Source organism: Pleurodeles waltl, chromosome 7 (assembly GCF_031143425.1).
Source record: "Pleurodeles waltl isolate 20211129_DDA chromosome 7, aPleWal1.hap1.20221129, whole genome shotgun sequence".
Classification (NCBI taxonomy): domain Eukaryota; kingdom Metazoa; phylum Chordata; class Amphibia; order Caudata; family Salamandridae; genus Pleurodeles; species Pleurodeles waltl.
The window spans coordinates 733,994,705-734,019,661 of NC_090446.1; the positions used below are offsets into that span (position 1 = coordinate 733,994,705).

The window sequence follows — 24,957 nt, forward strand, 5'->3', positions numbered from 1 at the left end:
ATTGTGTTAGGTGAAGGATAGAAAAGAAAGAATGTTATTAAGTATGTTCATTGGGGTGAGGAGAGCTGAGTAAGATGTCCAGCACTCAGTGAAGAGCTACCACTCTCGGCACAATTGTCATTCCTACTCATCCCTGGGACCCACGACCTCTATTCAGCTGATGGAAATCAGCTTCAGACGCCCCATGAACCCTGGGGGAGTGGTTCCAGTCCTCCATTCCCCAGCCAAATGGTGAACATGACGGTGACAACTAAGGCAGCTGGCCAAGCGATCAGGCGAGTGGTACCTCACGCTAGGAGCCCTGTAGCGGCCCGGAATGCTCCTCCTTCATCGGCTGCAGCTGCCATTGCAGCGCTCACACGTCTCCTCGCAGGGGCATGGGATCAAGCAAATACAATATCACTATACCCCGTGCTAATCTACAGTGTGGGGCCTACTTGATTTGACTGTAATTACTCATGCTATAAGTGGGAAAAGCTGGGTCCAATTTTTATCTGCACACCCATTCACTGCTACTACCGCAAGCTCACTGTCTCCTTCAGGCAGCCTCCTCATGGTCTAGGAAGCGCCATTGTGATGCTCAAGGGCCTTGACACCACTGCATGCTCAATATTGAACCATACAACACTGCAGAGCAGCATTCTGCCCTGCCTAAGCCCATAGGGGTGGTGCTAAATGCAGGATGATACAGGGTGTTTTCACTCAAGTTCTCCCACTTTCCCTATTGATTAATATGTTTTAGCCCTGGATTACAATGTGGAGTGAGCCGGGGGAAGCCCTATGAGTTGGACCTTGGTAACTGTGTACAGAAAAGTAGAGTCGAGAAGGGGAGGAATTCATGCAGTAGCAACTGTCACGCTGCATACTGTAACGAAAGCTTGAGCTACCTGACCCATTAGTTACCTGCCCCTCTCTAGACACAGTGAGCAGATGTCAAAGAGGAAGTCGATGCGCCAACTTCTCTAAGCAGATGTTGTGCGGGAAAGGAAGGCTGCAGACAAGACAAAATGAGGGAAATTAGCCTGGATACACTGACGCAGGAACCAATCTTGATTAAAATGACCACAGACTTAGTCAGAGATGACACCAGATAGATGGCAACTGACCTTAAGTCGTTGTGGGAGGAGTTGGGCTCCTTCCCACAGTGACTTGATGACACAGACAGGATTTGCTGACCTGGAGGACTGCATGGCCACCTTGAAAGAGGAACCATACTGGGGCCAGGAATTGTAGAAAGCAAGGACGATGGGGGACATACAGGACTGCAGCAGACTAAACAATGCCCATTTCTATGGATAATGGAGGGAGCTCAGGCAGCCAATATGGAAGAGGTTACTTGCAGCATTCATGTCCACATTGATTGGCATCACATTTACTCCCCCACTAGAGGTCCAGCGCCCTCATCATTAGGTCAGATTACTGTAGAACTTCACCATGACCCATCCTCTTAAGCTTCTTGCACCATCAGCAGGGCCAGAATTTAATCTTAATTGTGAAATGACAGAGGCCCTGTTTCTGTAAAGAGTCTCCAAATTTTATATTGTTGTTGACTTATTGCAAAACACCATGATCCGTAGGAAGAAATTCCTAGTGTTGCATCCTTCCCTGTGGAAGCTCAATATTCGATTCAGCCTTCTGGAACCCACATCAACACTCCTAAATGTGAATGGTACTCACAGGGAATTTGGTGAACTTTGTGACCTGAGGGGTTTCTGGCCTCCCTAGGCACTAGAGACATGGAAACTTCACAGGCCACAGATACACAGGAAAGAACCATGGAAGGGGATGCCGCAACAATGCTGATTGGCAGTGGCAATTTTGGAGACCCTTCCTGGGAGCGAGGAAAGTAGGATGTGGTGCCGAAAAGATGGGAGGGGGGAAACAGGTGGGACACTTCTTAATAGGCTTCTAGGGATAGAGACAAGTCCCGCTCTCCATTGAAGGTTTCATTGTGGTCTTCAGCCAGTTATGGGCTTGGCAAATTTGGAGACTAGGTAAGAACTTTCCAAATATAATGTGGGATTCTACGAAAATAAGGGTAGCCTAATTCCAACAACTTTGGCCTCTACACTGAGGGACTGTAGGTTGTGCATGCATGTCACAGGTTAATCCATCAGGAGGCACTCTGGTGAGGAGGGTATATGGTTCAAAACTGATCTATGTACAGAGTGGGGGACTTTGGGGGTTTTCTTTTTCATCAATGTTCTGGGGGTAGCAGGAGGTTGTGAGTAAGCGCAACCAACAAAAGTTCTTGGTTACTAGTTGTTTTCTGTAATCAGGCATTTGTGAATGGACATTGTGGTTTTCTTAGGCTTTGAAACCCCTCTGTTATATACTGAATTCTTCATAGGAGCCACACCCCCTCACCCCATTCACAAACCCCCCCTCCACTCTACTGGCCAACACTGGTGTCTGGGTGGACCCAATTGTCGGTGGCCGGAGGTGCAAGCCATTTCCTCTCTTCTAATCTACTTCTCTAGGCCTCCTGTACCTTGCTTCCTGGGGCCTCTCTTAGTTGTCAGAGCTTTGGTTAAGGTATGGCAATGGTGTTCCAATGCTATGCTACGCTAAGCCCTGATTACGAGTTGCTTGTAATATTCTTACCCGGACGTTAACCCCTGTTTAGGTGTGAGTCGGAATTACAAGTTTGAAGGTTTTTAACCTATCTGCTATTTATCGAATGTGTTAAATAACTGAAGTATGGTTAAATTTCAGCAGTATACAGTATTTACAACATCATGTGGGTTTTAGTTTATTAAACACCAAAATCTGCATGTTATTTCCCATAAACTCGTAATAGGTGTTTTTTATTGCTCCTGATAAATAACATACCCCGTTGTATTGTTATTTATCAGGGGAGATAAATAATGCCGAAACTCATATTCAGGCCTTTAGACTTCCTTCACTGAATGTAAAATCGCTTCGCCATTCTATTAAGTGGAGAAAGTAGTAGCATACTAGGCCACAAAATCTTCTGACATAACCTGAGGGCAAGTGTAATTGGAGAAACTAAAAATGGTCTAGGTGTGTAGGCTCGTTAGTGGAAGCTTTATCAAGCAGTCAGTCAGCCCTCCAAGGATTCTCCCCCAAGAGATGTGGGGTGACCGTTCTTCTCCGTAAAACTCTGCAAGGCACGGTGCAGAATAAATGGGGGAACCTGATTAGCAGATATGGCGGGGTCAGTACAGACGCTTACTCACAATAGGGCTGGTTTATTCTCCTCCATTTCTACACTCCTAAGGGAATTTGGGAGGGTGAAAATAATGGTGGTAATAGATTGGAACACAGAGCTAGATCTCCATATAGATAAAACAGAACCATGCATCTGGAATGATGTCGTAGACCATGGAATATTATTAGACGTTGTGGAGGACAACAGAATGATGGACCCTTGGCACCTAATGTATCTGCGTGATAAAGAATACACCTTTATATCTGCGGATTATGGATGCGCTCTAAGATTAATTTCCTTTTGAATAACCCTGTGTTGCAGACGCTGAGAGATTTTCAGATCATAGAAGGGGAATTCTTGGATCACACCCCAGTGCTGTTAGAGCTCGAGCTGGGACATGTAACCCAGACCTCTAGGTGCTGGCACCTTAAAATACTGCTCTACAAAACACCTCCAGCCAAGAAAACATTAGCTGCATCTCACGCCGAAATGGATGAAATCGAGTCATTGGTGTTATCCCCTTAACACTTATGGGTGGTCGGTAAAGCTGCGGTGAAAGGTGAATTAATGAGAGACTGCCATCCGGAAATGGTTGGCTAGAGACAGACTAATGCGACTGGAGTTGCCGATTCATGATCATTACCAAAGAATACATCACATGCCTGTCTCCTTAACTGCTGAGGCAGGTAAGCAGGTGGAATGCGCTCTCAACATGCATTTCACAACACAAGCAGGGTATACCCTAATGTGCTTATAATGGGAATATTACCAGCGCGGGGAAAAGCACAACTACACCAGTGTGAAGCTTGGCTAGCTAACTCTACCATCATATTTAAAGACGGTAATCTCACAATCCACCTAGTGGACATGCCAAACACTTTTGTGTGCTTTCTCAAGAACTTGTATAGTGCTGAAGTGCAAGGCTGGCACCAGAGGGAATCAATGTTGCTTGAGCGGTCCTACTTGTAGTAGCAGGGCAGACAATTGTAAGGGGGCAATGCCCTATAGCAAAGCACCAGCAGATGATGGCTTCCATAAAGAATTTTACAAGACTAATTAGCAGCTGATGGTTCCATTATTAAATAAGACCTATAAGGGCAAGTTCTGACCTGAATACAATAGCCATTATCAGCCTTACCCTGAAAGCGGGCAAGGACCCCACCCCTTGTCCCAGCTACTGACCATTTTCTTTAATCAACACCGACGTGAAATATTAGCAAATATGCTGCTGATGCAGCTTATACAAGTTATACCAAGCCTAATACACTACTAGCAATTGGGATTTGTACCGGGACAGATGTTCGGAAACTATAAGGAAATTTGGGTACATTTCTGGTTGCAGGTGAGTGCGGATAAGAATGACAATATCTTGCACTCTTTAGATGCTAAAAAGACATTCAATGACGTACACTAGGAGTACCTATTTTGCACCATGGAAAGGATGGATACAGGCTCTGATTACTCAGCTAAGGTGAAATGGCTGTATTTAAATACTACCACCCAAATAGACTGTGGGGGGCACATGTTCCAACGGACACGGTGGAGTTGCCCCCGTCTCAACTCCTGTTTCTCATTGCCTTGGAGTAGCTGGGTAATAAGAGCCAAAAACAGGTATATTAAGGGCATCAACACCGACGCGGGCCAGTTAAGATTCTACCCTACGCGGATGATACTCAGTGACTCAGATGTCTCTGTCCCCTCTTTTATCTCCACTATTGACTCTTTCTCAGTGTTCTCAGGCTACCAAATGAATTGGGGGGAAGTGTGAAACTTTGTCAATGTGGATTGTCCAATACACCACATCCCTAGTGACTATGGTATCACGTGGAAACCTTCCAGATTGAAGTACTTGGGCATTCTGGTCAAACGAAGACTTGATCATTTATCAGATAATCTTCAGCACTTTGTAACCAAAACTGTCAATTAGTTTTTTTGAAGGTCTGACCTAACATATCTCCATCCAGCAGACTACAGATAGTGAAAATAGTGACTTCCCTGAGGTTTAATGATATCTTTTACATGCTACCCCTCACATGCCGAAAGCAACGCTTCGTATGCCATTCAAACAATGCATTTGTGCAGGCAGAAGAACATGGCTCAAAACAGCATGACTCCACTCAGACATAAGGGTGGGAGGCCTGCAATTACCAGATTGTATCTTTACTATTTCCCTCATCATCTATCGCAACTTGTGCACTTCTTAGTGGCTACCTGGGTCTCCCTTTCAGCGGGCCGTGATGGGGCCCCACCACACTTCATACTGTATATCAGGGCACCGCGTTGCATCACTGGTTGCTGCCGACTGTGAAAGAGATGTGAAAGATTTAGAAGAATGAGTACAGAATTGTGGGCACTGATAATCAGTTGCACCAAAAACACCACTCTGGCGAAAATCTGACGTCCAAATTGCACATCAGGCGATCCACTGGCCACAATGGGAGGTGGCAGAATTCCAAACAACTGGAGACCTCTACGGTGCTGATGGCTCCATTAAATTTGTTGAGTCGCTTTGCACTGAATATGAACACCAGCGTTCTCAACACTGGTGTTATATTCAACTGCAACACTGTCGAACATGCACCGATAGATAAGGCTCTGGACTGCCCACTGGTCTTCGATTCAGAAGTATTTGCGGACATGGGGGAAATCTTGAGTTGCAATCACTAACTTGTATCAGACTCTCATTAACAAACATTACTCAGCGCCTACACAGTAGAAACTAAGACACTGGCAGGCAGCTCTAGTTCTGCAATACACATATGAGGACTGGACCCAGGGGTGGCTCCTCCATAAGTGCGGAAGAGCGTCACCCCCTCCCCCGCCGCTGCGTCGCCCCCCTGCCAGCACTGGCAGCTGCAAAACCTTTTTAAAAAAAAGAATTGTGTTTATTAGCTTTTTCTTGAAAAGGGGCGGGCCCCGGGGGTGACAAGCACTTGAGGGGAGTACACAGTGCACTCACCTCAGAGCGTATGTGTGTTTGGCCAGCCGTATCGGGCTGGCCAAACACACATGCGCACTGGGCTCTCTCCAGCCCAGGAACACAGTTGGTGGGCTGGAGAGAGCCTGCACAGGCTCCCAGTCTGCCTGGGAGTGCCCTGGATGGGTGCTCCCAGCCAATCCTGATGCTGTTCTGAGCAGTCAGGATTGGCCGCAGGGCAGGCTGGGAGCTTGTGCCTGCAGCATGCTGAGGAGACGGTGAGCGGCGGCAGACAGAGCACGGCGTACAGGTAATTTTTGTTTTAATTCTTTATATTTTATTAATTTGTTTTCCCTCCCGCCACCCCCTTGTTCCCCCACCCAGAGTGCAACATGGTACACGTTCTCTGGTCCTTCCCTTGAGTACATACACACTGGCAGAGCGTTTGGCTTACATTGCATGCTAGCATTCACTGTCATGTTGTGGAGTCAGCCATACTGGTTCTTTTGCTCGATCTATTTGACACAGAGGACACATCCGCGCATTTGTGCAGATGAATGGCCACAGCTCTTATAGTGGCAAACATTTGTGTCCTTAGGCACTAGAGAACACCTGTCACTCCCAAATACGAAGAATAGATGGTCGAACATTTCAGGATAGCCACATATAACAGGTGTATCTATAAACAACAGGATTCCCTCCCACTGTTCAAGACGATCTGGAACCCATTCTTACATCTGGCTGAGCAACAGTTTACTGATTTGTGACTGCAAAGCATTACCAATGGGCAGTGCCGATACCTATGACCCATGAGGTGGGCAGGAGAAGCGATATGAAAGAGAAACGATATCGTAAATTCACCCTCCAACATGGGCAGATTGAGAATCCCAGATGGTGTCATGCATCCCCGCCCTACACTTGCACCATTGGCACACAATCTGAGTTGGGAGATGCCCTTGCTGACACTTTGTTTTTCTGACCCGCTCATTTGGTGATGCTGGCAGGCAGTGTCCCTATCAACGGGTTTTATGGCCACTAATTAAATGGTTACCTGGCACCTGCTGGATGGGAGTGCAAGGAACGCCACAGCAGATCACGGAATGGGAACCATAAGCACTGCAAAAGTGATAACGGTGGGTTTGCTGACAGAGGAGGATTTGTTTGGTTGTACACTGTCCTCATTGTTACAACGTGCATTTCATGACATGTCCTGAGTACGGTGGTATGAGGAGGGATGCCAAATATCATATTTGCTGGATTGTTACATGGGACTATTAATCTGTGCTGTTTATGTTTTGTGAAACGGAACACAAGAAAAGATTAAAAACAAAAACATAGTATGTTCATGGGGTTGGTAAGTCTGAAACTCCTGTGGAACACCATACATAGGGTGCCAAATTGCTTAACTGAGTGTACATGATAATTTACATTGTATGTGATTGGTAATATCTCCGAGACTTGATGCTTGATTGCTTAGTCGGATGATACTCCAGTTCTGTGAATTATTCTGGTCAGTGCACATCTCTGTATCCATACTGTTAGACTTTTCATCCTTGGCGTGGTCTCCCTTAACCTTTTGTCTCTGTTTCCCAGGTTGTTGATGTGTGCTGGACTCTGATTTTGCTGTTATTGTTACTCTGGGCACTTTACCACTGCAAACCAGTGCTAAAGTGCAAGTGCTCCTATACAAAATGTGTATGTAATTGGTTCATCCATGATTGGCATATTTAATTTACTAGTAAGTCCCTAGTACAATGCACTAGAGGTGTCCAGGGCCTGTAAATCAAATGCTACTAGTGGGCCTGCAGCACTGGAGGTGCCACCCACATTAGTAGCTCTGCAAACATGGCTAAGACCTGCCACTGCAGTGTCTGTATGTGTAGTTTTAGATTGTGTGTTTGAAAATGCCACTTTTACAAAGTGAGCATTTTCTTGCTTAAACCATTTCTGTGACTCTGCCTGTTTGTGGATTCCCTGTCTGGGTCAGTTTGACAGTTGAACTGGTTGCACCTCTCACTAGACAGTGACACAAAGGGAGCTGGGGCGTGGTCTCCATTTCCTTATGAGCCATTTGTGCTAGCAGGGAGAGGAGGAGTGGTCACTCACAGCTGGAAGGGCTATGCCTGCCCTCACACAATGCAGTCTCCAATCCCCTGGGGTGTGTCTGGATCCTGGCCTGGGCAAGGCAGAATTTCACAAACATGAAGACTTTCCTTTGAAGTAGGCCTGCTTCAAAGGACAAAAAGATGTGCAAGTGTATAAGATGGGCACCTAAAACTACAGACTTTTGACCACTTCTGAAAACCAAGAGTAACTCTGCCTGAAGAGCTGAGGAAGAAGAGCTGCCCTGCTTGTGTTTGTGCTTTGTGGGGCCCTCCTGCAGTTGCTGCTTCTGCCTGTGCTAAAGGACAAAGACTAGACTTTGTGTTTCCTTCCTTCTTGTGAAGAACTCTCCAAGGGCTTGATGTACAGTAGAGCTTGCCTCCTGTTGTTTGTAGTCTCAGGGACAGCAAAGACTTCTCTCTGCCAGCACCTGGCGCCTCTGCTGAGACTCCTACTCTGCCAAGTGGTGCCCATCCAGTTCCTGGGACCCTGAAAGGAGAAGCTGGCAGGCCAAGAGTGAGAAATCCATGCACCAACCGCTGTGTGGGGAAAAGATCGACGCGACTCCGATCTGCAGCTGAAAAAACAATGTGACGCCGGCTTCGCGGCTGCAAATCGACGCTCGCCTGCAATGGGACCGGAAGATCAACGCCCACAGCTGGAGAAACTATGCGCAGCATCGTTGACGGAGGCTGGTGAGATCGCAACCCGTGCTGCGTGGTTTTCGGATCATCGTGCAGCAGGATTTCCAATGCAAACACCGCTGGGCATGCAAAAACTAAACTAGGCCTGCCCAGACCCGAGAGTGCGGTTCGAATCGATGCATCGCTCTCCTCTGGAGAGAAGAAACGACGCACGCCGACCCGACTGAAGGAGAAACGACTCACGGTTTTGCTTGTGAGTGATATTGACACATCACAAGCCCTTTTTGTCGCACACTCGCCCGTGCTGGGTTATTTTTGACGCACCCAGGTACATTTCCATGCTAACAGCGTTAAAGTTGTGTTTAAAATTACATGAAGACTCTTTTTGGTTTTTAATTGATAACTTCACTTGTGTATTGTGGATTTTTGTTGTTTTGGTCTTGTTTTGTTTAGATAAATATTTTCAATTTTTCTAAACCTGTGTCGTGTCATTTTGTAGTGTTTTCATTAAGTTACTGTGTGTGTTGGTACAAATACTTTACACCTAGCACTCTGAAGTTAAGCCTACTGTTTGTGCCAAGCTACCAAGGGGGTGAGCGGGGGTTAGCTGAGGGTGATTCTCTTTTACCCTAATTAGAGTGAGGGTCCTTGCTTGGTCGGGGGTAACCTGACTGCCAACCAAAGGCCCCATTTCTAACACATACAATCAAAATAAAGTGTAAAAACATACAATTAAATGCATTTGAAATACAATTCTAGGTAAAACATACCTTAGTTTCAAGCACAGATAATATCATTTTCTTTGCTTCTAATACATCTTTTCTTTTTCCTTCCACCTTCACGAATGGATCTCAAAAGAAAAAAACAATTCCATTTGTACTACATTGCTAGTTATGCTTTAAAAAGTAATAATAAGACTAAAAACATGCATAGTTACTAGCAATTCAAACACTCAGCTCAGGATTGTGAACCATGAGGTGTCGAACTGATAAAGATATCAGATTTTCTAAATACACGTGAAAAGAGAGTTTTCCCTGTGCGTCACATGCAGAGAGGGCCGTGCTGCAACCAGAAATGTGTGTAGTACACTTTTACATCCAAAATGACTGAACAGAGAAATACATTTTTGACACTTTTAGGTGAGTTTAGATACTTTAGAACCAATTGTGTGTTTCACCTCAAGGTTCTGTCATTTAGTATATTTTAAGTCTTATGTAGCACTTTTCTTAAAGATCAGATTAAATCGTTTCAGTCAGAGAAGTGTTAATTTGAAGGGTTTTGTTGCTCCTCAATTGGACCTGGTCAACATATGTGTTCAATATCAAGCAGCATTTCAAAATTAAATCAAAAGCACATTGAGCTTCACAATAAAGACTGACAAGTATTACAGTGAGAACCATGAAGGCTCATGCTAAAAATTAGCTGGTCTGGTACTCACAACTATTGGAGCTGTCTGTGCTGAGGACAAGACCATTTGGTCCTTAGCACTTTTACATGCATTACAGAAATTAAATAAGAGGCAAAAAGCCTGATTTATATTTTGGCGGACCCATTTCTACACCATGGTGATGGTGTAAATTACTCCATCTCCCTCAAAGAAGTGCCTCCTGCCAAATGCTTAAATGTCCACTGGCCCACTGGATATTTGAAGCATTGATCGGAGCTGCTATCACATTAGTTCCTGTCAATGTATTGTAAGAATGACGAACAAAATGACAGAGCCGTACGTCAAATTTACAATTTTGTTTTATTTGTTTTCTAAAAGTGGGATTTCATTTTTGAAAATACAAAAAAAACAATGCTCCCCCTTCATGGGAGTTTCCTCCCCTAGCAAGGGGGGTTTTGAGCACTTTTCAGTGCCCCTTACTGCCAGGTTTTTCCTGGTAGTGAGGGGCAATGAAAAACGCTGCATGTCTGCCCACTAACTACCTTATTCCGCTGGGCTGTCAAAAGAGTTTGACCATGGCGGAGACAGACTAGCCTCCGCTGTCATCAAACTATGGTCACCCAAAGTTAAATCAGGCAGGCAGACCATTATGTTGGGAGGCAGGGAATTCAGTCGCAGTTGCAATGGTGCACCCTCTTCAGCAACATCAGTGCTTAATTTGAGCCAATGGTTTTTGGCGTGGGGGCCGGCACTTATTTTATAGGACCGGCACTTTTTTGCATCGGACATTTACTGCCAACAAAAGACACATATGGGAAAGGTGGAAGAAGATGAAAAAGTGTCACAAAGGGAGAAAACAGAAAGCTGCAAGACTGAGCTGAAGGTGCACGGAGTGGCTGTAAATGGATTAAAGAGGCCCAAAATGGCTTTAGGATTATACTGCCTCAACATTCAGTGCTCACACATTTGAATGCATCAGCCGCGTGTTTCAAGGTGGAGCTTTGGGAACTGGCACGTTTTATCTACAAATCAAGCACTGAGCAACAAATAAATCAGGCTCTTAATTAATTGTCATATAAAAGCCTAAAGTGCAGGATAAAAATGCATACATGAAATAGAAGGAAAGGGTGCTTTTTATAATGAAAACTACAAAGGAAACAATACATGAATACAAACTTCATTAGGACCTCATGCATTGAATCAACCAAACGAAAGCATGAACAATACAGTTTCTCAGGGGCGGTTTCTCTTTCAGGGCTGAGGGCCTCTGAAATTCCTACACATTAATATAAAAAAATATTAAATAGATCGATTTGTTTAGAGATACAATTGTCCAGAACAAGATCCAGAACAACATAAAAGTGAGACATAAATTAATGACATTGATAATGTGGATTGCTTTTGTGGATTACAGTACAGGCAAAATTGAGTGAATTCAGAGAGCTTTAGGAGGAGGTACCAGAGGATTAAAAGAAAAGGTGGGAAACAGGTGGGTGTAAGAAAGATCATAATAATGCTTGGGTAACTCCAGATCACACTTATGGTCATCCTGATTCAATGCTGCCAGGTATGTCCAGGTTCAATTGTGGCCAAAACCATGTAGGAAGAGATAGTATATTTAAGGAATATTGGCACAGTACTAATTTCCAAGATGTAGCAGATGGTTTATTGCAAATATGTATTACTTGTCAAAGAATTAATCAAGGAAAGTGAACATTAGTGACCATGATTCATTTAGGAAAGTCAGAAAGGACATTTGCAAGACTTCAAGCAGGCTTTATTATGATGCCTGTTTACAATGGTCTTATTGCAGTAATAATTTGTTTATTTTCCAAATGGGTAAAAGCCTATCCAACTAGAAGAAGAAATAGCATGACTGTGGACAAGCTACCATTAGGAGCATTAATACCCAGGTTTGACAGGCCTACTTCTATTGAGAAAGACTGAGGAACCCTCTTCAAGAATACAATTTTAACACTACTGTGTACATCTTATGAACTGAGCAAAGGTTTCACTTCAGTTCCAGGCCTGAGGCTTCTAGCGAAGTTGGGAACATGAATGGCATCATAAAGTCCAAGCCTAGAAAAGTATGTGCCTCAACAAATTTTAAATGGCCTGATACAATTCTGCATATACTGAAGAGAATTAGAAATATTCCAAACAAAAAGACTAGACTCTCTCTCCACAAAGTACTCATGGATAAGGCTGTGCAAATCCCATGCATTCCTTCAGCAGCACTTGTACCAATAAGTGATGATATTGTATTGGACTACAGTAAATGTCTGGCCAATATGCTGAAATCTGTTTCTCATCAGGTGAAGGCGGAACGCTGTCAACAAAAGAAGTCCAGTTCAACCAGGAAAGTGGTACTGGGGACTAAATATGTTCATGTGAACTGTTTGGAACCCAAGAGGAAAGGGCCACATCAGTTGCTACTTGTGACTAACCCTGTTTGGAGTGTGCCATAATCCCACAGTGGATCCATGCAGTTCAGACGAAAAGAGTGAATACTGCAAATAAAGACATGGTAGCAACAATCACTGATTCATAGTGTCAAGCTGGAGTTCACTGCATGGATCCAGAGGGGGGACACAAAACTGCTGTTCTGCAAGAGGAAGACAAAGAACACAACATTGAAAAATAGGAAGAAACAGCATTACAAAGTCACGATCAACAAGAAGAAATTGAAACTGAGATTCCAGATTAGGAGACAGTGAAGCTGAGAATGCAAGTCTCAACACCCAAGAGAAAGCCGTTGACAGTCAGTCAAAAGGCCAACGAGAGAGAGAGCAAGTATCAAAAAGAAAATATTCATCACCTGCAAGGACATATCTAGCATCAGTCTCTCTAGATGATGAGTTTGATGTGGAATTTTTTGACTGGATAAATTAAAGCCAGTTCATCTTTGAAGACGAACCAGAAGAAGATGAACCACCTTCAATTTAGTACAGTTTTGATTCTTTTTGGACCTGGACCTTCTGAAACGCACAAGAAGTATTATCTTCATAATTTTGTTAATCAATTTCCATGTCTTGCTTGTTTTGTACATTAGTTATCTAAAATGAGCTAGAGATAGTAGGGTTTCTTGAAAATGTATGAACTGTGCTGATGAACTGAACAATGAAAAACATAATTGTGTCTGATTCCTGATTTTCTAGCTTTTTGGAAGTTTTCTTGGCCCATTTAAAGTTTTACTTTGTAGAAGATGGTTATAAGCAGACAAGGGTGCTGCAACATTTTTGGTATATCTTCATTGATAATGATATTAATGATTTTAGTTGGCCTATTATTATGTTTGATTTCGCCAGATGGATGCATTTCTCCTGCAAATTGAATTAACCACTACACACAATGATGTAATAGATATGAAGTTAACATATAGAGATAAGTGTGCAGGTAACTGTAAAGAAAATGTATATTCAAATTTATTAGAGGAATATATTAGTACACTCAACATGAGAGTTTTTTTTTGTATGTACATATTTGCAGTCATCGGTGGCAGAGGGAGCCACCTATTTGTAATTGGCTCTTTCTTATGCATTGATTTGTAATGTTTATATTAGTGTATTTTACAATAGAGAATTTATGACATCATATCTTTCAGATTTTGATGCTTCGCTGGAACAACGTCCGAAGACTCTGGGAATTGCAATTTGCTGTCAAAGCACTTAAACATAATTGCACAACCTAACTTGGAAACTAACAAGACATAAAAATGTTTGTAAGTAGATTGTGTAAGAAGAGCTTAATAAAGAGTCTAATGAAAGGAGGGTGTAAATGCTGAGATGATGGGAAGAAACTAATACAATTAGGGGATAAATAGTAGTTAAAGAGAAATTTAGGTATTCAAATGTGCATCCAAGACTGAGAATCGAGCATGAGGAGTGTTTTGTATGGTGAGTTAGAAATCTCAAAAATGTTAGCTCAATGAAATTCACTGGGTAGAGCAAATGTGAAATGGGTTAAATTATTGACAATGAGTTTTTGATTGGTGAGGAGCCACAATTTCGAGGAATTTATTATGTTTGTGGTAGGACTGTCTATTTTAACCTGCCCCATAATTAGGTAGCGACCTGCTCCCTTGCTTTGGAATTACCATGTGAATGAAGCGTTCATTTGGACAAATTTGGTTGGATGAGTTAGATGCTATGATTCCATCTATTGGGGCTTTGAATGATGTGAAGATTAGGATATTATCTGCACTTGTTAATCTTCTTGCTTCTAACCCAGCGATAGCATTCTCTAAGATTATGAAGAATTAATGGCTAAATGTGCTATGATTATGCAAACCTGTCTTACATTAAATAGTGCGAAGGAGGGCAGAGTCGGTTGTGTGCTGCAGAAACAACAGTGCTTCACCTTCATTTCTGATAACAGCAAGCTTATTATTGCTTATACAACAAATTTTGTTAATGTTTCTTGTGAATCAAAAACTCTTGAGGGTGATTTGTGGAAATCCGTTAGTTCTTGAATTGGTGAGATTGGAAAGAGGCTTAGAAAGGTTGGTGAATGGTTTGACTGCTTAGTAGGGAGTGCATTGCAATCAGTACTACTCCCCATACCTAATGTGTTAATTTATGCAGTTGTCTTCATTCTCTTGCCTGAAATCTTTGAATCAATATTTCTAAAATGGGTATAAATTGTGGGTATTTACATTTGGTTGTGTTACAAAAAATTATATCCTGCATCCTTTCCTTCCACTCTCACTGTATCCCAGCATGATTGTCACATAATTAACTTTAAGTTTCTTTCTCTGATTGCAAAGTGAGAGGAATTTGTACACATCAATACCCAGGTTAAAAAATAAACAGCAATTTGTCAGATGAAGTAGACTGACATTTGACCTCTGTCTTTGAAGCGAAGCAAATGTGACAAGGTAAATGCAGAATTTAAAGGCTTGTTTATTTATTGCTTGGGCTTTTGCTATCCACCAAATATCGGCTGGTGACCACTAGGTAGCGAAACACAATTCAGGAAACACTGATCTAAATGTCTAAATCCGGAGGCTCCAGTTATGATCTCTTCCAGAAGAGGGTGTGATGCTTATACAAACTGATAAAATCTAGTACTGCAGTCACTAGAATGTATTGAGCAAAATAAACAGAACCTATTCACAAAGGGCCTATGATTAAAATTATGTAGGAGGGATTCATTTATTAGTGCCCCATCCCACAATATTGAAAAAACTGAAATGAAGGTGGTTGATTATGACCTTTTCTATCTCTCCACTGTAGTTAACGCCAACATGTTTCTGTCATTACATGGACTAAAATCGGTCTTATGCATTTGCCAGGATGAGAAGTTATATTATTATCACTAATTCTGTCACTAAAAAGTCTTAAAGTCAGTATTAATTTTGCAGAATTAATATGTTATAAAACTACCAGTACATGTTCATATTTATCCACATTCAGTGTCAGTTAAATATTTCAGTTAGTGCTCTAAGGTCTGTCAGCATCCATCAGTATCTTTGACTACGGGTTAAGCCTTGTTAAGCCACACAAAATGGTGGATTTAAAATGTTTAATCCACCATATGCCTGAATGGGAATGTTTACCTCCAATTCACTATCTGATTTCACTAACACATTTTAGGCATCTCTACTCTCTTTAGTTCTCTCCAACCTGCACATGGAACCTCTTGATCTCACTGTGATAGTTCAATGTGGTAGAGATAAGTATTTGTGGGGCAATTCAATTTGCAAATGAAAAATAAAAACATACATCTCTTATTCAGAGCTTTTAAATAGTCAAAGAAGGGCTGTCATGCACAATCTCAACCTCAGTCAGAGGCATTCAAAGACTTAACATCCATCATTGACTAATCCACAAGACAAACAGTTCAAGTTTGAGATTCATCAACAGTTGTATGCCTGAGGAGAAGGTACATCATGCAGCTTTCTTGGTTCCACACATTGCAACACCTTGCATTGGAGCTTCTCCAGACCACCACACACCCCAGGTTCCACACACTACTGAAAACGTTTTCATTTCGTTAAGTTATTTCTCTCTGTTTTGTTCCAATATGCACTTCTGTTTCACTTTGTAGCTCTCATCTTAGCACTGGGGCGGCCCAGGGTAATAGTAGTGCTAGACATGCAGTAACTAAATAAATAAATAAAAGTAGATAAGCAGTCATTGTTTTCTAAGTGTTCAGGAACATTGATCCAATATATCAACGGTAGACCGAGTCAAATAAATTAGATTTATGGCTCTTTTAATCAGTTCAATAAAGTTTTATAAGCCATGGAAGCAGCAGAGTATCTCTTGTCCGTCCTGCGAACATATGCCATACCCCAGTGACAGCATAGAGATTATGATTCATCCCTAGACTATGGAAATAATGTGTTCAAATCAAGCCTGCCTCCTAAATGAATATCTTTTAAACCCCCAGAAGGCATATTAACTGAACACAAACTCTAAGAGCACCTACTTTATAGAAGACCTCCACTGATATTCTCAGCTGTTCTGCATCATATAGAAAGTTCTGTATGAAAATAATCCAATCTGTCCAGACTACACACTAAAAATGCCAGGTGCGCTTAGAAAACAATAGTCAAAATAATATAGCAAAATGTTCTCACCTATGTGACAAAGAAAAGACTAAGGGCCTGATTTAGATTTCAGTGGATGGGTTACTCCGTCACAAGAGTGACGGATATCCTGTTCGCCAAAAAATAAATCCCATTATTTCCTAGGGGACTTATACTTCGGCGGATGGGATATCCATCACCGTTGTGACAGAGTAACCCATCCGCCGAAATCTAAATCAGGTCCTAAGCGATTAGATTCTCCTTATAACACATCCTGTCCATGGAACAGGTTCACCTTATTCCTATTCCTGCAGTCAGATCTTCTTTGCATACAAAACATTTTCATTCATAATATGTATTTGGACAATTCTGGAGACGCTCCTTGTATGCGAACCATCTAGTTTGTCACTACAGCAAAAGCAGCCTCACTAAGCACATGCCACCTGCCGGCTTTAAACAACAAACTATGATGCACACCAAACACACATGTACTACCAAAGAATCTTCCTCTACAGCTGCTGACAATGTATCTGAATGTAGATAGCATTTCTGCTGCTTACATACTCTTAGGTCCATACGTATTCTTCTATCATGATATAAATCACTGTGTTACTCTCATTCTAGCTGTTGGAAACATTATATAAAATTTATAAATAGGATTTACCTTTCTTTGATTTTGCACCAATTTTCAGTTTTGAAGGCCATTTTATGTCTGTGTTGGTTTCATCCATGACCTGTACAAAATGATGCAAAGAAATGTTAATATACAATTGTGACTGATGTGAAATTAATCTACTTTTAAGTATGCATTTAAATGAGTTAATATTGGTTGTACGTTAGTGTACCTATGAAGTGTAATAATTTTACTTTAGTAGAATAAAAAGGAAAAAGTCACCCTGGGAGTCATTCCATTACCATAACTATTTAAGCTGTTTCCCGCTATTAAGATATTGGCATTCTGTTTAATGCAGACCCTTTTTGTGTCAATACAGAATCCCGTTACTTCATTACATTAGGCATACCTCAGTCGATACATGTATGCACTAACTCACCAGTTGCCTTTGTAAAGAAGAGTCAGGAAGAGTTTCCTGACAGATGACACAGGCTTGGTGGGAGAATCTTTGATGGGATCAACTTATGGATAATAAAGAAATCACCATGAAAGTACTTTTATTGCACTTTTGGGTCCTTGCTTTTTCCTATCCTTAACTTATGTGCACATACACAGCAGATGAGAGAGAGAGAAGGAGAACAGTAAAAGAAGGCAGCAGAGGCCTCTCAGGCCTGGGTCAAACGTTTCCACCAAACTTCTAGGCTAAATTTAGCCTTGCAACAGGGGAAAGCCTTAACTGCATGCTGATGACGAAACGCATGTGGGCATAAATATCTGACAGATACATGCCTGTAGATGGCCACAGCCGCTGCCTGTGCCTATGCCAGCTCCCTGTAAGCTTTCTGGGAACTAGCATAATTTTCATGTCGTCTGAGAACAGGCCTAGGTGACAAACTGTCTGCTCCTCAAAATTGATATGCTCAGACTGGGCAGTGGAAGGGGGCTATGGAAGACTCTTCCTAGCTCAGTGGACAGGCTATGAATGCTCTTGGGGAATCATACCTTACCTATCTGTAGAAGAAGAAGTACATTCAAATACCAGGCTTGGTGTGGACGGCCGGGACTACCAAGATGTACGTGCATCCTTGGTCTTCTGGACAACCTTCAGAATTCAAGGAGTTGGGGAAAAGACATATAGAAATGAGCCCAACCGGTCCCTTACAAGGGCCTGATTTAGAGTTTGGCAGATGGGTTACTCGGTTACAAACGTGAAGGATATCCTGTATGCCGTATTACAATCCCCATAGGCTATAAAAGGGTTGTAATACAGAGGACGGGGTATTCATCACGTTTGAAATAGAGTAACCCGTCCGCCAACCTCAGGCCCTAAGTTCCTTGTCCATCCAAGAGGTGAAATCTTGCATTTGCTGTTTTGGGGCATCAAGAAGGTACTCATGGGAGGTTGAAAACAAGCCTCAAAGATGGGGTTGACAACTTCTTGGAGGATCTCCAACTCATATTGTAAGTGGAGAAGCCTGCTCACGTGGTCCATTCTTCCCTTCTCAACATCTTCATTGTGGAAGACGAGCGGGAATGCCTTGCAGTCTTCCTCAAAGGTCCACAATACACATCCAGTCATCTCTCTCTTTACAGTTTCCAGACCTAAGTAAAAATAAGTATCTTGAATTTTTGCAGAGTGTAGGGAACTGGGTTTTTGTTGCCTGGTATTTGATGCAACTTTGACTGAAGTGCACTGGGCCCCTGCCAACCAGGTCCCCAGCGCCAGTGTTCTTTCCCCAAAAACTCTATGATTGGCAAAACCATTAGGACCCTCTGTTAAGTCCCTGGTAAATGGTACTCCTGGCACCTAGGGCTTGAGGTACTAAAGAGGGTCCCTAAGGGAGGCAGCACGAATTGTGCCACCCGAGAGGATCCCTCACCAAGCACATGACAGGCTGCCATTGCAGGCTGGGTGTCTTGGTGCAGACAAAAGTGAAAACACAACATGGCACACAGCCTGTGTGCCATGTCCCCTAACACTGCATACAATATATGTAAGTCACCCCTACAGCAGGCCTTACAGCCCCAAGGCAGGGTGAATTATATTACATATGAGGGCATATCTGCAAGAGCAGATATGCCTCAGCTATGTCTTTGTCAATTCTCAGGCATAGTAAGTGGCAAGGGAAGCTGTATTAAATACATGTGCTAGACACTGGTCAATACCAATCCCCAGCTACATGAAGGCTTCACTGAAGATAGATATGTTTGGTGTCAAACACCTCGTATTGGTGCCAGTGTTGAATTTACCAATACATACACCCAGAGGGAACCTTAGAGTTGCCCCTAAAAACCTACTGGTCTCTGGCATTCTTGCTGACTGGTTTCTGCCAGCTTGCCACCAGAGACACTGTTCTGGCCCCCTAGGGTGAGAGGATTTTGCTCTCTGGAGGTCCAGAACAAAAGCCTGTCCAGGAGGATGTGAAACACCCCCTCCCACAGGATGGCCTGCTGATTAGCCTTCCTAGGATGGCAAGCCTCAAAGGGCTGCTGCCTTTGAAATGCGAGTTCGGCTCCCCTCGTAGGAGAAGACTGGGCAGGTGGGAAAAATAGCTAGTCAGGTAGGCGTGCCACCCACCAGTTAGTACAATCCCTAAGGTGGGCTATTGCGAGGTGGACACAAAATGACAAAGGTAGCCATCTTTGAGATAACATACCTAGGAATTCTGGGAAAGGGTTACGCTCACTTCTTACAGGAAGTGGTCATATAGGGGACATAGTGACCCAAAGGGTCAATAGCCCATTGACTACTACCCTACACACCCCTAACACCTCTAAATTCGGTATTTAGGGAGCCCTTGGCACCAGAGGAGCAGATCCTGATGGCATAAGAAGACTAAGGTCACTGCAGAACCACGGAAACAGAAGAGGAGAAAAGTAGCAGCTGACCTGGTATCAACCCTGCTGGCCTGTCTGCATCCCTCATGGAAATCTGCACCAAAATTGACTCGTCCTGCAGCTGTGACTCCAGAAACCTGGGAGGACTGCCTGCCTTTGAAAAAGACTCAAGACCTCCCATGAACATCGGACTGTTCTCCAGCAAACGCAAAAGAAGGGACTCTGAAGCCTCTGGAACCACCAAAACCCAACACCTGAAGTCATCACTGCACCCGCTGCACTGACCCTAGTTGAAGTGGACCACCAGTGCCAACAATGTTACCCAGCCCTCCAGAGCCTGAGTCCATGGTGGTTTCACCCCTCTTGGACACCATGACAACACCTGCAGCCTCTGCATGCAGCCTCCTCTACTGCGACCCCTTTGGTAAAGAAAACTTGACACCTGAAGACACCTCTGCACCCATCACCCCTGATCCGTGGAGAAGAGGGCCTGAATCCCACTGTTGATTCAGCCTGATTGGCCTCTTGGCCAGTCCAATCTCCACTGGAACGCATTGGGCACCCAATGCTGTTTTGCACCCTGCACCCGGCTGCCCTCAGCTGCTGGTGGTGTACTGTGGGTGTTGCCTTGGACCTTGCCCATTACACATCTTAACTCCTGGAAATTGTTCTTGCAAGTTGCTCTACTCTACCTGTTTGCAGAATTTGTTTTTCCTTCCATATGATAACAATGCAGAACTCAGAAGCTGCAATGTCCACTTTTCAAAGTGAAAAGAATTTCTATTTAAAAACGTACTTACCTGAAAAAAAAATCTCTGATGCCTAAACATATACAAAAATACTTGCTATTTTTATAAATTGGTGTGGATTTCCTTTTTGTGTTGTGTGTCTCATTTATTGACTATTGTGTGTATTTGTGGATGTCTTGCATTGTTCCTGCTCCATCTCTGGGCACAGAGCTGGTTGAATGCTTGTAAGGAAAGGAGCCCCACTACTTCCTGCAAACGTTTTTGGGGTGCCAGCGGCACTGACATGCAAGTAGCATCAATCACGTGGCCATGATGCAAGAGGATGTGACAAATATTGAGCATACCCCTTCGTCAACAGTGAGAGGACTAATGTATCTTTGGTTATTTGTGTTATAAGAATGTAGAGGAGGGAATGCTCATCAACCCCCGCTGACAGTTAGTATGCCTCCTGACATGGTGCAATAGAGGAAACTGGTCCATGAATAACTCACTAAGGACCTCAGTTGTGGATGGTGGATGTGCTTCTTTTTCACCCTCAAGCACTTCCTTTTCACCTGCCTGCTTCCTGATGACAATAGCATTCTAGAGGTACCAATGAGATTTCAAGGTTAGCAGTCCACACAGTGGGATTTAGCTGCAAGGGTCCCTTCTCATCGATGAATCCGCAGTTATTGATATGTTTATGTTTACATTTAGCTTGTTTTTAAAGTGCATCTGTCACCACACTTGGGTATCATGGAGCTAAAAACAGGTTAAAGCACATTCTTATTGTAGCTGTCAAATGCCAACATTAGATGCAGGGAAGAAGTCAGGTCTTGAGCCTTCTCCTAAAACCCAAGAGGTCTGAATCATCTTTTAGTAGATCTGGGAGCAGGTTCCAGTTTTACATTGCTATTTCTGAAAAGGCCTGGACACCTACTGTTTTACATCAAAACTTAAAAATTGTTAGATTCCGATGAGGTGCTGATCTGCAGTACGAATGGGAAACAAGACCTTAGGGTGACCTGTTGGGTGAATTAATTGCTTTCTGGCTCAGGCAAAGAAACATGGACATGATTCTCTCTTTTAAGGCAACCAGTGGAATTGTACCAAAACTGGAGAGGCGTGGAAGCTTTGTTGGACACCGCTAGCTAACTTCACTGTGAAATTTTGGACCACTTGTAGTTTCTTGATGAAAAAATTAAACTGTTTGGAATTAAGTGAATAGCTAAACACTTGTTTAAGTCAGTGTAGTTGGAATAAACATGCCTTAACAGCCACGGACACTTGTTCAGTTTAGGTTAGCACAGCATCAATCTTAGTGCCCTGATTTTTTGCCACTGAGACCAAAGAATGAGAGGATCTCAGGCTAGAAGGCCAGAAACTGTCTGGGACTGCCACGTCTGGTTTTGAATGGATCTAGGATCTTAGATTTGGACTTTGCTTAAGATAGAATTAATCCAATGTTGAACTAGACAGCTATGCATATTAAAAGTCACTATGATATCTCCTCTTTTAAAGTTAGCAATTATGTGGGTGCAGTTCGCAAAAAGAAAAAAACATTTTGGCTGAAAGACAATCAAATTGGCAAAAGTTGTTAAGTGCAAATTAAAAAGAAGTTGAAAAATAATGAAACCTTGAGGGACATCACAGGAGCATGGCCTATGAGAAGGTTTGAGAGGGAACAATCTTACTTGAAAGCATCTGTTGGTTAAAAACTCCGTGAGCCAGCACAATTAGAGTAGTAAGTGTATTTGAACCCGCTAATAGTCTCCAGTAGTGCAAAACTGAGACAATAATAAGTTCAGTGCTGTGGTCTGCTCAAAACAAAGCACCATGCAAAATGTTATAGGTGACAACCAAACTGGGCAGTTGATGAAACATTGTCCTTTCCAGGACTTTACTCAGAGAAGGAAGTTGAGACACTGGTCTGTGGTCAGAAAAAAACATTGTGATCCATTACTGTGTTTTTCTAGTAGTAGAAAAACAATGTTGTTTTGAATGGTTTGTGGAATATATATGGTGGTGACACAGCTGTATCAGACCTCTGTATAGTGTATTCCTGACAGGAGCGTCTTCTCCATGTCTCTTAGTTTACAGGTGACATACTAGCTAGGCAAGAGCAAGAGAAAGAATTCGGAGATCAGGACTTGTGATAGCAAAAGTCATATAGCTAGGGATACAGTGAAATTTCACAGTAGTAGCAGTAAGTTCATTGTTTTTGATGAATTGAAATCATTCCAAATACTGAAGAAGTAATCTAAATGTCTAGTAACCACAGTAATTATGTTTCATACCAATTAATTAACTAAAAAGTAATAAAACACACATTCTAAAACTCATCAACTAAGACAGAGGCTGTCAACAGATTATTGGTAAGATGCGATAAAACCAAGTCAAGTGTTTAAGATAAATGCAAAAGTTTTTTAAAACTATTTGAAGGACATTTGTAACAAAGGAAAAGTTCTGAACTGTTCTTTGTATTATGGCAATATCTTAGTGCATTGCTACAACATTTAATTTTGTTCGCAAGAATGATCAGTTTAATATACATTTGCTGCTCTAGCTTGAGTGCAGGACAGCAATGTAGAAGGTGAAGTAACAATTCATCTTTGTGATCACAAAGCCTACATAAATTTTTTGTCAACTCAGTGGTATTGGTCACGCGGCTTAACATTATTGTTTGTGTCTTAATCTCCATTTTTAGGGCTAATCTTGTTGATTTGTTTCTCTAGATGGTGCATATTTCATGAGCTTGGATCTCTTCTGATAAATACCGGGACAGATCATTGGTATAATTTCTGTCCTCTATAATTAAACTGATAACTTGTTTAAAACTGCCTTTTTTGAGTCGGTGACAAGATGAAAGTTCTTCAAGGAGTCGGCTTTGCATGCCAAATCCTGCCTGAGTAGGTAAAATTCCAGGTTTAGCTGTGCTCCTGATGTACTCTTTGGTAGATTGAAGACGATGCTGACCAACCCGGGAATCCTTGAGGAACCATGATCATATTGTCCCTCACACTCAGAATCAGGGTATACATGCCATGTGTTAGGGATCCTTATAGCCTAAAGGTTTAAACAGAATACCTATGTATTTGGTGTCGTAGCTGCAACAGGGCTAAACTTTAGTTAACAAATGTGTAATAAAGTACACATACCTTCTGAAAGAATTCTTCACCACAGAGGCCACTTTCATCTGAGAGATATAAAAGAAAGAAGAAACGTAAACTATATGGAACTTGGTTACGTGTAACAACACAGAAAACAACTGATAATTCGTGAGGCACTCATTAAAACTTTGCCTTGCTCCTGAACTATGATCACAACATGTTTGTTGAATTAGGCGAATGATATACAAGTGTGCAGATCAAAATAAACATGCAGGCAATTAAAAGGGGAGAACTTCTGGCTTGATTGTGGGAGGACATCTCAGTCTTGAGGCTGCATAACATAAAAGAAGCATTGAAACCGCTAACTTATGACTGCTCTCTGCCATGGTTTTGGGTAGACTGGTATCTTAAATTGTGGAGGAGCCAGCTCAACCATACCTTCCTACTTTAGACAGTGGTAAATAGGTGTTTATCACTTGAACTTCGAAGGAATGTGCTGCCTATGGAAGGAGATGAAGCAGCATTTGATGACATATCTAATTACAGTGCTCAACAGAACACAACATATAAGCAAACCACAAGCAAGCTATCAATGCACAAATGTAACAGGACACAACACAGCAAATCAGTTAAACATGAAAATATTACAGTACTCAGAGTACAACAAAACCATAACACAGTGCAACACTGCAGCACAAAAACACAACAGCACAAAAAATACATCACCACCGCAATAAAATGCAACACATTAGATATGCACAAATATTCGTGCCACACTTTACCACCTCCACTAAACAGTTTTGATGACATGGTTTGAAAAGGTGTAAATGCTTCTTTACTTGCTGGAAACCTCATAAAAATAAGAGTAAGAGTATCTTCACAAAACCATGAATGATCGATGTACCCCTTTCCA

General features: G+C 42.5%; 1 protein-coding gene across 1 annotated transcript in view; it reads right to left on the reverse strand.

Annotated features, from left to right (window-relative positions):
- LOC138245536 (protein bicaudal C homolog 1-A-like) overlaps positions 1–24,957 on the reverse strand; it is a 275,979-nt gene that overhangs the window by 172,895 nt on the left and 78,127 nt on the right. Inside the window, exons 2-4 of the mRNA XM_069199212.1 lie at positions 24,093–24,130; positions 17,420–17,489; positions 9,607–9,686 (exon numbers count right to left, since the gene is read on the reverse strand). Of these exons, the coding sequence (XP_069055313.1) occupies positions 9,607–9,686; positions 17,420–17,489; positions 24,093–24,130 (188 nt within the window). The remainder of the gene's footprint in view (positions 1–9,606; positions 9,687–17,419; positions 17,490–24,092; positions 24,131–24,957) is intronic.